Source organism: Harpia harpyja, chromosome 1 (genome assembly GCF_026419915.1).
Source record: "Harpia harpyja isolate bHarHar1 chromosome 1, bHarHar1 primary haplotype, whole genome shotgun sequence".
NCBI lineage: Eukaryota > Metazoa > Chordata > Aves > Accipitriformes > Accipitridae > Harpia > Harpia harpyja.
In genome coordinates this window covers 91,219,183-91,237,661 of record NC_068940.1, presented here as the reverse complement: position 1 = coordinate 91,237,661, position 18,479 = coordinate 91,219,183, and the positions used below count along the sequence as shown (strand labels likewise).

Genomic DNA, 18,479 nt, shown 5'->3' with positions numbered 1-18,479 from the left:
TTTAATTCTAAGAACGTTTTTCTAACCTTGTTCTAGGAATAGATCTGTTGTTTTGGCTGCTGGCTCTTGATGAAGTGAATGGGTACTTCTTGATCCCATTATGAAGCATCTTTTTTTTCCTTGGCTCTGAGCAGGGAGTCTGGACACCTTTCAGAATATTCTGAATTCTGTTTAAGCCAGGTGGCTACAAAAGAGGCATTGCAGCACCTGGTTTTACAGGTGATTTCAAGAGCACTGCAGAGAATTTATGTATTTGATTAACTTTGAGAACATCAATAGTATTTTCAAGGCAATGCAGATGACTTGTTCTTAAAATAAAGTACAAGGCTTCTCAATATCAAAGCCTAGAATTGTAGCACTGTATTATTATTGTGACTAGTGTTATTAACTGTTAATATACAGGATTTAAAAGACACGGTTTATCTTTTTAGCCAAGTTACAGACTTGCAATAAGGACAGAAGGAATGATTGAGAACCTTGTGAAAAATCTGAGTAGTGAGCATGAGGAGCTTCAGATGCATTGTGCAAGTGCCATATTTAAGGTAATTGTATTATTATGATAGGTAGAACGGAGCCAGGATTAGCCCTTTGTTTTCATGTGGTTGTCAGTTTTAATATTTCTTAGTTTTACTATTTCTCTAATGTGTAAAAAATTACTTTATAAAAATGGTCTTTCGATAATTCTTAGGAGAATATTTTGGCTGCATATTTAATATTGTAATTAAGTTCCTACTTGCTCTTCTTGTGTGCAAGCCCTAAATTGCACAGGAAACCAATGGAGAGAGGCAGGGCATACCGTGCAAAGAGCTGCTTTTGGTTTTTATATTTGTTTGCCCACAAGGTGGACAACGTGACAGTATAAGCACTGCTGCATACACAGTAGCAGTTTACTGTCAAAGTATCTTGGTGAGTTGATAGCATATTCAGATACTTTAATAAAATATTTATGTTTTCTTCTGTATTAGCTTTTACTAGTTACAAAATAATACACCTGGCTTTTGAAGACATCATTTTACACATTTAACATAATACATATATTTAATTTTTTTGTATAGTGTGCGGAAGATAAAGAAACACGTGACCTGGTTAGACAGCACGGAGGTCTACAACCACTGTCTGTTCTGCTTGGTAACTCTGAAAACAAACAACTTCTAGCAGCTGTGACAGGAGCAATCTGGAAATGTGCAATCAGTGGAGAAAATGTGTCAAAGTAACAATTTAATTTTGCAAACATTTATTACATTATCATGTTTTGATTTTATGGGCCTCTATTGTTTTCAAAATTGTTATGTCATGATTCTTCAAAACCATACTTTATAATCAGTTGGGCTTTCAACTTAAGTTTTATAGTACTTAAAAAATTGCCACCTGACCTTATCAGGGTACAGTGGAGACAGTGTTAAGTTCCTAGAATCTTAAGAGTCAATGGGGACAATTGGTGCCTCTAAAGAATAGTTAAGATATAGGACACTGAGTCAGGAGGTGTACTAGCACATACTAAACGTTTGACACGTGGGTGTATCTGATGTCCCCGCTCCTCTCTGTAGCTTACAAATTGGAATCACTGCTGCATGGCAGAGAGAGTAGTTAGCACACTTAGCTTTAACATTTTACGTCAGGAGAGACAGAGAGCAAATTATCTCATTCTAGGGTAGATATCCAATACATGTTAGGTCACCTACTTTAGAAGTATACTGGAATCTAGGATACTTAGCCTAGATGCCTCTCTCCTTGACTACAGAAGGGACTCAGAAAAGTAGCTTTGTCTGGACACCCAGCTTCTATAAGAGTGGAATTAACTGATGAGAGTCCTGCCATAGGTACCTACAACCTCTCAGTATCTGGGTCCTGAGTGATTATCTGAGAATGTGACAACAGGAGTTATCACCATCCACCTTTCATGGAACAGCTTAATGATTGAGAATACTTGATCACCTCATCTAAAATTCATTTATCAGATTCATGCACCTTACCTCAAAAAAAAGCCTGCTCCACTGGAGTATCTGCTAGGTTTCGTGCTGAAGTTGTGCTGCTCTGTACAGAGGAATATAAGATTTATAGGCTGGAAAGAGTATCAGTAAGAGCTAACCTCTTCTTGCAGTCCTAATTTTAGTGTACCTTGTTGGACAAGCAGATGCGATAGATAACTGCTGGATAAAAATCAGAAAGAATTCCAGTAATAAGGGTTTGCAGTCTGGCTTTTTACTGTCCTAAATGAGTTCCCAAACTGTTGGTATACAGAGCCATGGTCTTTACATACTCTACTGCTGCCCTACTGCTTTTTGCATTCTTGATTGCACAGTAACCTGGCTTTTCAGAAGGGTATGTCCTTCTTTTCTGTGGGCTTTGGGTATCTGCACAGAGGCATCCTGGTTCTGGATCAATCAGTGATGAGATGGACTGAATGGCTCTCTCTATACTAGTAAAATAAACAGGGCCAAACCTTTCAGAGTTCAGGCACTATGTTATGATTAGCCATACTGTTTAACTGCTAGCACAGTCCCTTACACAGTTTGGCCTGTGCCAGCAAGCGCTCTCCCAGACAATGCCCAGACACTCCTTGGGAACAGCACAGGCAACGGATTGTTTCCATTAGGCAGAATGGGTGAGGCCACCCTGAATTGTGAGGATAAGAGATTTTAGGCCATATGGATGCTATGTTGTGCTTCTTGTCCTTAGGGCTAGAGAATGAGCCCTTGCCTGTTTTATTTATTAGTATAGCTGTAGCCAATAATTCTGTCCAAATGCAAACAGATTTTTGCTGGGCTACTCACATATCTTTGGCAAGTGCTTGATGCTCCACGAGGGTTACTAGCCAGGCGCAGCTCCAGGCTTGAGCTGAATTAATGTATTATGTAGTGCTGAGTCTGAAGCAGTAAGCCCTATCCAAACTCAAGATGGGGGGGGCACTACAGAGCAGGGAGGGAGGATAATATGAAAACACGTAAGTAGATCTGGAGGGATGAGCTTGAGTCTGGCATGAAGCTAGAACTAACAAACCCTGCTGGTTCCTGCAGGGCCACTTAATTATCTTCGAACTACTCCACAGTATTTCCTATACCTGAAGTACATTGCTGAGATGTTGTGCTGACTCAGCAATGAGCTGATACAGGTGCCTGGGCCTGACTAGCTCAGATTCCAGTTTGTGTGCAAGCAGCCGTACTGCTTCTGGACACAAGATGGCCCGAGGCAACAGCTCTGTCAGAGTGTAGCCTGCCCATTGCAGAGCCAGCTCGTATCGTTCCATGTGTGAAGCAGTTGATATGCAACACAGATAAAGTAGCCAGAGAAAATCAGGGTTGTTTTTTAAATTGTTTGCTTACTTTATAGCTCATTTTTCATGCTGTTGATGTTTTCTCTTGAAAAGAAGTTATAGGGATACTTCCAAATTACAGTGAACAAAGAGAGGAAGATGCCTCTTTAAGCAAAGGCTTGAATGATGAAATAGGAGAGTTTCTCATTTCTCAGTCACTTTAATTGTTATACTGATAAACCAGATTGGAAAGATTAACTTTTACTGAAACAGTTCTAGTTCTGTCATCAAAATCTCAAAAAGTCTTATTTCTTTGTATGAAAGGAAAGCCACATGTACAACTGATTCCTGGAAAATACAGAGTATTTGTAACTCAAGTAGACATTTCCAGAAGCTAGGGGCCTTGGGGGAAGCACAAATGAGAACTCTACCCTCAGAGAAATTATCTCTTTAGGGGAGGAACTATGTGTATTTACACAAAGGTATAAATCATTCGATAATATACAGGTTAGATCTAGCTTGATATACCATGTGGAATTGTCAAGGTGTATTATCGAAAATGTATGAAAGGAAGATACAGTATTTGTTAAGTGTTAAGAATCCTCTTAAGTTCTGAACGAAACAAACTTAGAAGATGACCCCAGTACTGAGGAATAAAGTCCTATTCTGAAAGATGAACTTCGGAGGTTTAGCATGCATCTGTTTGTAGGATAGGACCTCCAGGATTTTTAAAAACATATTTTTGATTTTCAGTACCAGAAGTGCTATGAAGAATGAGGGAAGTATTAATATAGCAGTCAACTCAAATTTCTGTCAACTTATTTCTTAATTTCAAAATGGAATCTAACATAGTACAATAGAAGTGTACTAGAACTATAGGTGTGACCTTAGGAAAATGCACGTATTAGGCCTGAACTAAGTATAGAACTAATCAGGGCAAACTCTCTAAAGGCTAAGATTTAGTGAAAAGTAAGGGTGATCCTTTGGTCCAGAGAGTTGGAGGAGAGTCTGATACACTACTACTTTAGCTATTGTTAACATGGCAGGAAAAAGTACTGGAAGTTAGGATGCCACAGTACTTGCCAGTCTTCCAGTATGTTTTCAGCTATTTATATATGTTGCATCCACATGTCAAGTTTTAAAAAACCCTCAAACTACCCTGGAGATTCCTGGATAGCTAAATTAGGGAAATGTATTTTAAAAGGTAGAATAAGAAATTATGCTGTATGTCACACTTTCAAGAACTGATCAGAATGGTTTACCTATATTGTGATTTCTTCAACAAGGTAATTTACACACAGAAATTAAACATTGTAATTCAATTAGAATGATACTTTAATTGTAAAATTAAACTTATAACAGTAACATACTGAAAATAACGACTTTGTTTTTATTGCTGTCTTTTAGATTTCGGGAATATAAAGCCATAGAAGCTTTGGTAGGACTGCTTAGTGATCAGCCTGAAGAAGTCCTTGTAAATATTGTCGGAGCACTGGGAGAATGTTGTCAAGAGCAAATAAATCGAACTATTATCCGTAAATGTGGTGGCATACCACCTCTAGTGAAGTTACTTACTGGCACTGATCAGGCACTACTTGTGAATGTCACCAAAGCAGTGGGAGCTTGTGCAACAGAACCTGAAAATATGATGTAAGCTTTTCATATTCATAGTATTTTAAATATTGAAAAAAAATTTTTAGTAATTCTGGCACAAATATAGTCAATTCTAATCTGACTTAAAATGATATTTTACTTTTTGTTTTCCACAGGGCTGTGTGGGTTAGTTACATCCAACTGTAAAATGTAATATATATATATATATATATATATATATATATATATATATATAAAAAAATCATTAAGGAAATATATAGAATGTAAAGCCTTTGTGTTTTGGGGAAAATCAGATAAACCGTTAGAAAATTGATTTTTATTAAAATTCAAAGTTACAGAGCACCATTTTTAAGTGCTGTATGCTAGGTACCTGTTTTGCCTTCTCCTTTTACATCTGTTCTCAGATCCTAAATAATAGCCTAAATTAGAGAAAGTAATTCTAAAAGGAAATGCGCACATTTACTGTCATGAAAAATAATTTGAAAATTTTAAAAGTAGGGTATTATTTGTATTTTATCTGTTTTGTCCCTCTCCATCATTCCTTTTATTAACTCAGCTTTTTTTGGACCCTTTTCTCCCTTTTTACTCCTTTGCAAAACCAAAGGAGACAACTGTCTTTTTACTGAGAGAGTTGCTGCTCTCTTTGGTTTTGTGATGTAGATTTGTACAGCTTACAAATATCCTTGAGTTTTATGATTAAGTGTTCCAGTTAAATGTTGACGTCGGCACTTACTGTGCTTACTGTTCTCTTACAGGGATATTTACCTCAACATTCTCAGCATATTTCCCTCCTTATACATAAGGAAGGTCAGAAAGAGAGTTTTATTAAGCTCCTCCTGTTCTGATTTGCATAATTCACTTGATATTCATATAGCAGTGCAGGGAATTCTTTTCCTGAATAGGGCTTTTGTTTTCATGCTTTGGCTGTCACCCAGTGGCAAAAGGCTAGATGGTACACAACTGTAAACATGGGTTGTATGAACAGTTAGCCATGTAGCATAAAAGTATAAATAAATGAAATCACTTTCGTGACATATCTCACTAAAAATCAGCCTTTAGAGTAATGTATTAACCTAACAGAATTAACACTGTAAATCAACTGAGAAATTTAAATGCCAACAAATATAAATTGATATTTATAAAACCTCAGACATACTCCAGTACTCAGGACTGTCACTTGTAGTATCCAGTATGGATAGCTTCATACTGGAACGTGGTCAGTACAAGCATGAAAAATAACACAAGTTGCTGCTAAAATTGTGGTAGAACAAAGTCCATCTTATTTTTAAGAAGGAGAGAGTACAGGTTGTTTGGGACAAAATGTGAAGAGTGGACAAAGGAATCAAATGTCAAATTTGGTTCATACAAAAATATTCTCTCTTGAAGGTTCTCAACTTTTAAAATATTTTCAAAAATATTTTAAAACATTAACAAGTAAGCAAGATCTTAGATCAAGAGTAGAATATACTTTTTACTACTACAAAAAAAAAGTTACACAGAAATTATTATTATTATCTTCATCATCATCAAGACTGTGACGTGTACCTGATGTACTATGCTAGTTAGTGTCGTGGTTTAACCCCAGCCAGCAACTAAACACCACGCAGCCGCTCACTCACTCCCCCACCCCCGCCCAGTGGGATGGGGGAGAAAATCAGGAAAAGAAGTAAAACTCGTGGGTTGAGATAAAAATGGTTTAATAGAACAGAAAAGAAGAAACTAATAATGACAATGATGACACTAATAAAATGACAGCAGTAATAATAAAAGGATTGGAATGTACAAATGATGCGCAGTGCAATTGCTCACCACCCGCCGATCGACGCCCAGTTAATCCCCAAGCGGCGATCCCCCGCCCCCACTCCCCCCAGTTCCTATACTAGGTGTGACGTCACATGGTATGGAATACCGCTTTGGCCAGTTTGGGTCAGGTGCCCTGGCTGTGTCCTGTGCCAACTTCTTGTGCCCCTCCAGCTTTCTCGCTGGCTGGGCACGAGAAGCTGAAAAATCCTTGACTTTAGACTAAACACTACTTAGCAACAACTGAAAACATCAGTGTTATCAACATTCTTCGCATACTGAACTCAAAACATAGCACCTACCAGGTACTAGGAAGACAGTTAACTCTATCCCAGCTGAAACCAGGACAGTTAGACTTGTAGTACTAGAAGAGATAATGCTGCTGTCTTTTCCCAAGGCATGATTCATCCTGGTGTGGATAAGTTTGATACCAATCTAGCAAAATATTTAAAAACAATGCTTAGTTGAAACATTGACACCAGTGCAACTATTCACATGTTTAAATGATTTGCTTGGTTGAGTGCCCTGCCTCTCACAGTGTTAAGAGCACTTAAGAGCACCCTCCCCACCCCAAAAAAGGGACATCCATTCCTCTCCCTTTTCCTCCTCTCAGACCAGTACAGCAAGAATTGAAATTGTAGCTCCTCATCCAAACTGCTGCCCTTCTTTTGGGGAAGAGTAAGTCACCAAAGACATGAAGGATACATTGTCTGTAGTATCACTTTGTTCCATTTACAGAATTTGTGACCAGAACAAAAAGTAGCCTTTTAGAAACTACTGTGGAGTTCATTCTCTTTCTGTAAACATTTTCTGAAGTTCTTAACCAAAAGGACAAATCGTAACAAAGATGTGGAGATATGCTAAGGTTGTCTTGTAGAAAGAAGCAAAGCAAAGCCACTTGTAGCCTTTAAGTATATATAGGTGATGAGAACTTCCTATTGCAGGTTGATACTTAGCTGTTTTTGGTCTTCCTGGTTCATCTGGCTGGATCCCTATTACATGCCCTATTTCATAATCACTTATTCCTTAGAATGGCTTGACAGGTTCTAGGAGATCAGTTGTTCTCTACCATTAGCTTTTCTCCTGACAAATTTGGCTGGCAGGCAAATTTGAGTCTTGTTTTCTTTGTCATCTGGTAAAAGTTACGTTTAAAGAGGTACAGTTTTTAGTTTGGCACAATAGAAACTCTGAAAACTATGATGATTTTTCTGGATTCTGCTATCATTGACTTTCATATGTACTAGAAACCCAGAACAAAGCAGGAAAATTTAAAGGGAGTATCAAGCCCTCATAAAGATTGAGAATTTTCAGATATATTCTTACATTTCATTAGCTGCATGTGTGTTTAACAAAGGGTGGCTTAGAGACTAAATATTCAGTTGAGCAGTCTTCTATTTTGAACATGGTTATACTTGCAGCAGTATGTATGTGGAAACCATACAGACCAAAAGAGGAACTCATGTAGTTTCTGTGAATGATTCAAAGGTATGTAATGATGAGGATGCTCATATAAGGAATAAAATATTATTATGGATTATAAAAAACTGAGAGTGTTCTATGAAGCAGTGCGGTTAACTTCTGAGGGAAATATTGTACATTTATCACATGTTCCATGGAGGAAGCCTGCACTGACAAAGAGAGACTAGTAGATCGGCGTAGGTAAATCTACAGCTTCTATATGTCTTTTATATATTTTATCTCCACCATGTTTCTTAGTTGACACTTTAACTTCTACAACTACTGAGTGGAAGATACAATAGTGTTACTTTTCTGCACCAAGCCTTTACTTTAAGGCAACTTCAAGCAATCAAGTGATTCTTATTGACTCTGTTGAGCTATGTAAAACAAAGAACAGCAGCCAGCTTCTCTCACAGCAAAAAATAAGTTGGCTTATCTTAAAAAAAAGCATAACTACTTGACTGAACTTCCTTACTATTATGTGGACAGCATGAAGCTGTTCTCCATACTGAGTCTGCTGCACGGCCAGTGACAGAGATGCTGCTGTACATCTTTTATGTATATTTGTGTTTCTGAGGAACTTTTTACAAGTTATTCTTTTTTTCTCTTATTAAAAACAGAGGACTAGTGCTTATTCTTTAACTGCCACTAGATTTTCATTTGCCCTTTTCATTTGAAAACCCATAGACTTAATCTCTAGCATTCAAAACTGAGGGTTTAGAATCTTATAAACTAAAATGTACAATTATTTTAGCCAAACAGATGCAGTTTGAGTCATTGGTATATAATACTATTTATCAAAGCAGTCCACAGCAACTAGTGAAAGTTTTAAGAAACATGCTACATTGTGGTTTCAAGAAAGACGAGATTACATTCTGCCAGAATTAAACCCTGTAATCTTACCAGTGAGCACAATACAGAGTCAGTATAACTTTGTTTATTTACATTTGTATTTGTGGTCTAAATTGGCAGGCAATTAAACTAGAGTCCTCAAAAGTTCTGGCAAATAACACTGTAACAGAGAAAGATGATAGATATAACAAACAGATGTCTAGGCTATGTGTATATGTGTGTTTAAGCAATTCATGTTGAAGTTTCTACTGGAAACGTTCAATATTAAGTTTTAATTTGAAAGAGAAGTACTATTTCAGATTAACAGCTTTGCTAGTTTCAGGTATGTATTAAAAAAAGCAAAGTAAATTTCTAGAATTGTGACCCACACCTTGCACAGACATATCATGATATTCAGTGATGTCCTGATATCAAGGTTCTTAAATGAAATAATGTGAAAAGTCTTTATTAAACAACTGTTGACTGTACACAGACAACAGAAGTCATTAAAAAAAAATATCTTGTTAAATTATCTGCACTGGTCAAATAGCAAATAACAATTCACTGTAACCTAGACATTCCAGCAATCTCTGAGTGGGTTTAACTGCATTAAAATTATTTGCCCATAAGACATATTCTATATACACCATACATCAGCTGTTCTGAGTGGAAACCAGGAAGACGATTCGCTCATACACCTTGCAGTTGTCTTTTTCTAGGAGTGATGTCAGCTGCATACCCCTTCACCTCTGCTTTAATCATATCTGGCCAGCACAGGAGTGCATGATAGGAGCGCCTCTTCACTCCAGCTGTTTCTAACTGCCAATACAACTACTCTTGGTTATTTTGAGGAGCAGAATAATCTACACCTTGTTCTAAATTGTATCAATGATCAAATAAGAACAGTCTACAACAAGGCACAGAGCTTTGAATCAGAAGAGGTGGCCACTGGCCATGTTGGTAGAGGTCTATTGTGAGATGCCTCTGCTGTGTTAAGGTATAGAGCCACAATAGTTCAGAATCTGGGATCTTGCTTCTGAACTCTGCATATTTATATATTGTTATGTACTTATAGAGAAGCAGCAGACAGCAATTACCTATAATAAAGTTTAGATTTCTACTTTGGGTGACTTTCATACCTGTTAAGATTTTGACTGTTAATAGTGTTCTGTACATTAGAGACATTACATATATGCAGATCAGCTATTCTATAAAGCAGTTAAATATTAGAACTTCAAAATAGTAAATATTAAGGTTTTTTTAATATCAACTAAATATCGTATTATTTCAGCTTTTATGAGATTCCTTTAAGCTTTCAAAGAAAATGTTCTTAGTAAAAGACCTGTCCTTTAACAGTCCTGTGAGTTGTTGCTTAATTCAGATTTAACTGTAGTTTAATTTTATCATCATAATGTCAACAAATTATTATAAAATATATCATTTAAGTGACCGTAACCACAGAGTGACTAATGTACTAGCTGTGGATGAATACAGAACTGAATGCCAACCAAAGTAAATTTTAAGGTATGTTTGCTTGTATTTATTGTGGTAAGTAGCTTTATTACAGCATCCTGCTAATAATGTTATAATAAATTTGGGGAAGAAAATTAGATACAAAAGCTATATACAAAAGCAAATCAGAATATTGTTTAGCATTAAGCCATCAGAGCTGAAATTTTCAAGATTACAGGTTATTTTCTCATCTCTCTCTGTTTATTTGTAAAGAAACCTAAATGTGTATTTTTGTCCACTTTAAAAAGGAATTTTCACACAGAAAGGAAACTAATGTCTAAGCACTTTTATAGATGAAACATTTTTCAGGGCCATTTATTTTAGTGTTCCTTTGCTTTTATAGCAGATATGCTCGTTTAACACCCAGTTTCTTCATCTGCTACATTGTGCAGAGAAACCATAGAAAGATAAAAAATTGAACTATTTAGCAATGTTTTCTTAATTGGCAAATATATGTTCTCAGCAAGATGAAAATAAAAGGGTTTGTGCTTGTATGGTGATTACACAACAATAATTCTTCCAGTATGAGAATTTAAGAGCATCGCTCTTGTATGTAGAGTTCTTTTCATTTGAGTTAATCTAGTGTAACTGAAAGAAAGCAGTAATCAGTGACGAACAATGTCATTTTGAGATTTGTTTGTTTAGTCCATACTGGTTTTTAGTTCGATTTTGTAGATGTTGAATGGATGGAGGACTATGCTTTCAGATATTCTGAGCTGTTCAGTTGGTTCTAAGACAACTGGTCTTTCTGGTCTTCAAGCAAAAGGCAAAACTCTTCTTTAGAAAATGAACCACAGAGTGAGGCTAGTTTACCTTGAAAAGCTGAAGAGAAGACAAGAAAACTGAAAAGAAAATGAAAGTAAACTTTAAATTGAAAAGGAAGCTTTCAAAAAAATAGAAAGGAAAGATAAATCAGCCTAGAGGTTGTTTTTTTAAGTGTGGTGGAAAAAATCTGAGCTCAATGTTTGGCTTCTATCTCTCAATTTTTATATACTGGTTGGAGCTGGGTCATTTATATTTAGCCCCTCTTGGGAGGAAGTACCTCATGTTGGTAAATGGTCAGTACTCTGCTTGACTAGAAGAAAGATTCATGGGTTCTTTTTTAATTAATTCCAATATAGGAAAAAATTCCTTGTGCTTTCTGAAATGACAGGAAAGTAATATTAAAATTGCTTAAAAGTGTTCGGGCTTTGGAGGGATTTAAAAGCTTGTTTTGAAGCTTTTACTTAAGTCATTCTTACTATGTGAACATATATATGTAATTGTGTAGTCCATGATCATGCTGTTTTATTTTGTTAAGACTTTTGAATTTGTCCTTTGAATAGTGATTTTCTTGCAGTTGATTTGGAGCTGAGTATGTAAAACAAGCTGTATTAAAATTAGCAGAACATAAAAAACTTATAGTGTCTCAGCTTAACCATATCTTTGTGCAAAAACTATTATTTTTAAAAACATAGTTGTTTAACCAGTTTGCATAAAAGCATTATGAATAAAATCCTTGGTTATTTTATACAGAGTTCATGTCCTTAATTTTTTTTCTGCTTGAAATGATGATAGGATTACATACAAAGCTGATTTTATAATTCGTTGAAAAATTTCCTGTCAAACCTGTATATAGTGAACACAAATGAGATGTTTTATCTGACGTTTTTAAGCACAACCTGTATTTAAATTTCTCTTGTATTTACAATTAAGGATGTAGACGGATTTATACAATTGAATTACTTTTGAGGTTAGATAATGAAGGTGTACTTGCTTTTCTTTATCTTCAGCTCATCTGCTTTGGGTTTAACATATCTTTTTGAAAAAAGGCATATTTGTAAAGGCTATTAAGTTTTGTTTGACCTTCCTTTCTGTTTAAGGTATTCACTGGGCCCTAATGTGAAATTATGATCCCCAAGCCTGATTGATATGTAAACATAACACAGATGGTGTAGAGATGATTCTGATGATAATTCATTTTTCAGCTAGTCATGAAGATACTTTGATTACAGTGTGTTTAAGTAATTATAGCATAGTGTTCAGTGTTAGTCTTGTTGGTAAGGAACACATGGGAAACAAGTTACACGTTATTCATACCCAACAAAGGATGCTCTGTGGTGTGACCATTTTAATTTCTAATGCTAGATTAGAAACATAGTATTTTAAAATATGTCACAGAGTAAGGTAAATACATTAAGCATAGACTGAATAAAAAGTTAAGTACATAGTTTGGGGCATAAATATTTGTTTTGGAAAGTATTTGTTACTATATGAAAGAAGCCACTATGCTTGAATTCAGATTTCACTTTGCATGCAGATCGTTAAAAAGTCACATGCTTGTTTTCACGTTTATATGAGTTCTGGTTATAGTGTAGTTTATCTTCTATAAGCATTTTGAATGACAGTGCTGAGAAAAAAGTAAACGATATTAATGAGATTTAGTTAGAAAACATATTCTGTCTTTACGTGATTTGTTCATACCCATCTGCTATAGTAAGCAGTGTTTACTGAATATGTTGATGGCAATTAGCTGACAATAAAACACAAGCAGTTACATAAAGCAAAACAGTATGTTAAAGAAAATTATACCAATATTTCTTAAAACAGTGTTCCAAACAAACTGATATAATTTAAAATTTAACATTGCCTACTCCATAATTAATTATCTCTTTTTTGGTCTGTTTCTGCAATAGGATAATTGACCATCTAGATGGAGTTCGTTTGTTATGGTCATTGTTGAAAAATCCTAATCCAGATGTTCAAGCAAGTGCAGCTTGGGCTATTTGTCCTTGCATTGAAAATGCTAAGGTAAGAGAGGATTTAAAGTAATAGTTTTGTTATATATATACTCACATATAATTTTTATATTTGGATGATTTCCAGCAATACTATGCTGTTTGCTACTTACACTCTCTTTATTTCACTCTGTTAACTGCTTAAAAAAATTGATGTATTCACTTTTCAAAAGTGAATAGTCCTCCATCTAGCACTCATTATAGCATTCTGTTTTGCCTTTACAGTGCTTACTCTGTTTGGAAAATATATTTTAATAACTTATCAGGACCTAAACTTACTGTTCTGAAATAAAGCATGCTGAAAATTTGACAATGCTGAAAACAGAAAGCTTCTACTCACAAGCTATGAATAGCACAGGTAGTTGTAGTTGTTCTCCACTATGAGGTACTTCAGCCATGTTCTCAAGAGACCATCATTTGGTTTCAGAGCATATTTCAGACTCGGTGCCAAGGTAATCCTTAGATTTTCTGCTCAGACTGCCAACAAAAAGTGCCAGTTGTGAATAGTGGTTGTTGTGCAGGTCAGTTGTGCACAGAAGACCGAGCTATTCATTTATTTCATGTAAGTTTCCAAATAGAGATAAAATGGTGAGTATAAGCTGTAAGTCATCTTCAGTGAATTTTTACCGCTGACCTGTGGTAAAATAAATGGGGAAGGTTTTGTTTCCCATTAGAAGTTTCCTAGAATACTAAGTAGACTTTTATCCTTAATCCTTGTAATCTTGTACAGTAATATCTTGCGTTTCTATCTACCTCCATATGTAATGCAGCTTTTGCATCTTCTCTCTACTGTACCACAAAAATATATCCTTCTACATATCATTTGAGATCCTGACTATGTAAAGAATGGAAATTCCTTCAAAGTGCTAGATATCTTGAGCAGGCAGTGTTTCCTATTTGAAATTGAGCACTGTATGGTTGCTATTAATTTATATAGATGGATGAATGTACATACAGATATATGGATGAAAGTGTTGTGAGAACATTTGGTCTTGATTTTTATAACTTAAGCATTTTCTATTTCTTCACAATGATTTCTACAATTGCAGCTTGCTTGCTGTTTTTCAGACATGCTGGTTATTCTGAATTATCTTTCTTTTTTTTTAAAATGTATACTCTAGTATAATGAAATTTTTTGTTACCTAATGGTGGGGTGTATACATGTCTCCTCTGTTAAGATATGACTATACCTGCGTCTCTCTTGAACAATATTGCTATAACTGAATGTTAAAATATTACTTTATCTCAGTACTGAGGTAGTACTTATTATGTGTAAGACTCTGCGACCTGTAGTGCCAGAGCAGAACTGCACATTGCTAGACCTTCCACTAAAAGCACTTTTTCAGAAACTAAGGGGATAGAGGACAGCTACTGAAATTACAGACTACATGGATTTTTTTCTTGTTTTTTTCCCCAGGATATTTGATGAGTGTAAGCTATGTACATCCTTAGTGTAGCTATCCTCCTTTCATCTCTCTTGGCTGCCTGCCCAAATGCTAATCTGTGACCCCACAAAGAGTTCTTTGTGTGAGACTGAGGCAGAGCGGCACACTGAAACAAACCTACCAATAATACCCTTTCCTCTGACACTGAATGGAAAGAAATATGTATAAAGCAGCAATTATAGCCACGCTGTGGAAGTGCAGTAACTATTTCTACCTAAACAAAATACTGATTTTTTTATTCAAAGTTAATATTCAACAACTTACATGATCTTCCAAGAAGCACAGTTTCGTTTATGCGTGCTTGATTCAAAAGCAGTAGTAAGTATATGACTTTAAAAGGATTATGTGCATTCAGGCTTTTCCAAAGCTGTACTTGGGACTGCAAACCATGTTTCAGATAGCTGTGAGCTTAGAATCTGGATTTGTTTTCTTTTTGTGTTCTTTCGTGGAAGCTGTAGTGGTTCTCTTTCATAGTGTGGAGGTTCATAGATGAAATAGAACTTGTTAATAGTATCAGAAACAAATCTTTGTAACAATGTAGTGCAGCATCCATTTTTTCTGCACAGACATTTTCTGTGCATCCAACTTAAAGGCTATTTTCTATGATATGTATAAAATCTTAGAAGCTAATCTATCATACTGATAGGGCTGTTATTGTCATAGTATGTGAGTACATGATTATCTCTCATGCACTTACTCTCACCACAATCTGTTTAAGATTCAAAAGTCTACCATTCCTATTTTACCACTAGGGGAATAAGAGTCACAAAAGGCCAAGCCTTGTTTTCTCGAGATGTTTAGGTGCTACCCAGTTTTGAGCCTTTGGGTCTAAATAGTTTGCCTGCTATTAGACAGGAAGTTAATTGCAAAGGGAGCAGAATCCAAGTTCCTGTAACCCTAGACGATATATGTTGACAGTTGCATTATGGTAGCTGATTCAGAGTACTTCCCATTGAATCGAATTGTATCAGTATGATATAGAGAAGTGATATTGTCTGTTACAGCAATATGATATAGGTCGGTGATACTTGGTCCAGGACAGATCTAAGACTTTTTAAATAGAGTATATAAATTGTACACTGTAGTACATAAACTGTTACAGCTCTGACAGACATAATACTGGTTTGGTATTAGTCATCACTTTGGTATTCTGGCATTAGTTCTAAATATTTTTAGCCTTAAGAATTTCTTGTAGAGTGAAGATCTTACAGTTAGGCTGGCAGTGATATAATTTGGGTGGTAGAACTCTCCTGAGAAAATTTGCACAGAAGCTGTGAGTACTACTTGTGAGTCATAGACAAATATCTCATGATTTTGCATAAATCAGTTCATACATTTCTTTAAAATATAAGACTTAGAGACAAGAATGTAATTTATTCAAAGGAGTTATCTTAATAGAAGCAGATTCTTATTAATTAGTTCCTTACTTCCAGAAGGAAAGTTACTACTGCAGTCACATTGGTAATGGCAAAGTGTAATTGCACTGTCCAAGAAACACAAATGATTATGAAAAATGGCTAAGAAAAGTCTACTCAACTCTGTTGATGTTGGAACAGCAATATTTGGTTATGATGCTTCTTTGAAAAATGGTATTTATAATGTTCTCCCAACATACATTGGCCCAAACAGAAAAATTTAGAGAAACTCTACAAAGATATTATTTGGGCTATTATAAAATTTATCCAAAGGCCTTGTGCCATAAGAGGAACACTGCCAGCTTGAGTTTGTATGAAAATACCTATTTCCTCACAGAGTAACCTTTAAATAGAATGTCTTGAAATAAATAAAAAAAAAAGAAAAGAAAAGAAAAAGTTGTAGAGGTTATTTTTCATCCTCATATTTAGTAGAGTTTTAGGTGCAAACAAGAAAAGGAATGGTAATGTCAGTCATCATCTTTTGCTCTGTCCTTTGTCTGTGCTTGCATATCAGCTTTCAACTTTCAAAGTTTCTGTTTTAGCCTTTACAACTGTAAAGGCTTTCTTAAAGAACTTCAGGAAGCCAGCTACATATAAAGTCTGTCAAAGTAATTTAAGTAAACAGTCTGAGGCTGTGGGGTTGAGAGAAGAGAGGGAGAAAGTTATTCTATTTTCTTATAATGTACTTGTAAAATGACATCTCACACTTTGATAAAGCATGATTTCCACCCTCACCAAGTTATTGCCTCCCTTTCAGCTCTGCAGTGGAATTTCATGGGTGTGATGAAGGATGATCAGCCATCTTAAAGTTGTCTGTGTATTTCCTACATACAGGAAAAGAGAATCTCCATGCTGACACAAAAAAACCCAAATCAAAACTAAACCAGGTTTAAGAGGGAAGAGAAGGGTCATGAGATCAGTATGTGTGAAGGTCAAGTAGCCTTCACTCTTGCAAAAGTATTATATACTGAGGAAGTGACTTCTACTGGAGCCAGCAGTCTGGAGTTAACCTGTGGGTGGAAAATATGCTGCTGATGACCCGTGCTATTTAGGATTCTTACATAGATTTTGCTTGTTATGGAAATTTTAATGTAACCATATGTATAAAACCACAGAGAACATTTCTTTACTAAAAGTAACAAAGAAATGTAGTTGAACTTGGAAATTCTTCTGATATTTAACAAATAGTAAAATTATTTGCTGTTTTAAATGAATTAAGATGGTTTGTTTACCCGTTTTACTAATTTTAAACTGTAGTGTGTAAAGATCAGTCATGCCCTATAACGCACACTGTTGTTCATTTGTTTTATATTTTAAAATTTTACTTAAGTAGTACCAATACATTTTTGTTTATGTACCATTCTTTTGTTAAGCCTATAATGTCAAAATTCCCTACTTGAGTATGTACAGCATTTTCCAGTTTCTTTGTTTTCCTTGCTATGCTTCTTGCAATTCTATACAGAAACCTTGGCAGTTCAGACTTAGTGCTCTTACTGCTCTCTTTCCATTTTTCTATTTGTTTTCTCTAGACACTATCATTTTTAACATCAGTCAGTCATATCTGCTTCTCTAGATTTGATCTCATTTTTATGCAGCTTTTAATCCCTGATATCTGGATGTAGACTTTCCAAATTTTTAAGAGTTTGTTACGAAGTAAACTTCAAAAGAATACTATAAGAGAGACAAAAAGGAATTTTTGGCTTGCCCCTCAGGCCTTCCAGAGCAGCAGGGTCCTTGGAGATTTAGGAAGCCCAGGAAGCCAGAACTGGCTTGGTGAATCCATAGCTGGCTGCCATGCTTGACAGGGTACATGCAGAACTAGCCTGTCCAATGATTTTTGACACAGGTTGCCTAGAAGTTTAGTGAACCAACTATCAGGAGTTGTTTGGGCCTCCTATAGACATGTTACATTACTCTGGAGATCCTGAATGGACTGACATAAATAGCCCTGACGTCCTTAATGTCTGCAAATATAGGAGACCAGTTCCTGTAATACACGTAACCTGAAAGCTGGGAAGCAAAGGGAAACTAAGAGCCTAATCCATATCTCCCTCTTTGGGGAGCCTCAGGTCCTAAGTTCCATGCGAAACAGCTGCCTGAGAGCTTGGAGACCATAAGAAGCCAAAAAGCTTAGGAGCTCTGGGAGACCTGGCTTTCCAGCTGTTTGGCAGTCCATCAGGCAAGAAGTCAGGGATTCTGTGAAAGCCAGAAGCCAAGCAGCCTGGCAGGCTACTCACCAGCCATCTGGCTGACAAGAGAAAAGATGAAGAGGCACGTTGGTAATTTAGCCTGCCTTTCTGCCTGGTTTCTGTCAAAACTTTTCAAGAAGTCGTGTTCTTATGGAAGGTTTTGGTTCCATACCATTAGCATTTTC

General features: G+C 35.9%; 1 protein-coding gene across 1 annotated transcript in view; it reads left to right on the top strand.

Annotated features, from left to right (window-relative positions):
• The window catches only part of ODAD2 (outer dynein arm docking complex subunit 2), a 91,930-nt gene that overhangs the window by 36,207 nt on the left and 37,244 nt on the right, over positions 1–18,479 (top strand). The window contains exons 13-16 of the mRNA XM_052804928.1: positions 432–542; positions 1,056–1,210; positions 4,661–4,903; positions 13,144–13,258. Of these exons, the coding sequence (XP_052660888.1) occupies positions 432–542; positions 1,056–1,210; positions 4,661–4,903; positions 13,144–13,258 (624 nt within the window). The remainder of the gene's footprint in view (positions 1–431; positions 543–1,055; positions 1,211–4,660; positions 4,904–13,143; positions 13,259–18,479) is intronic.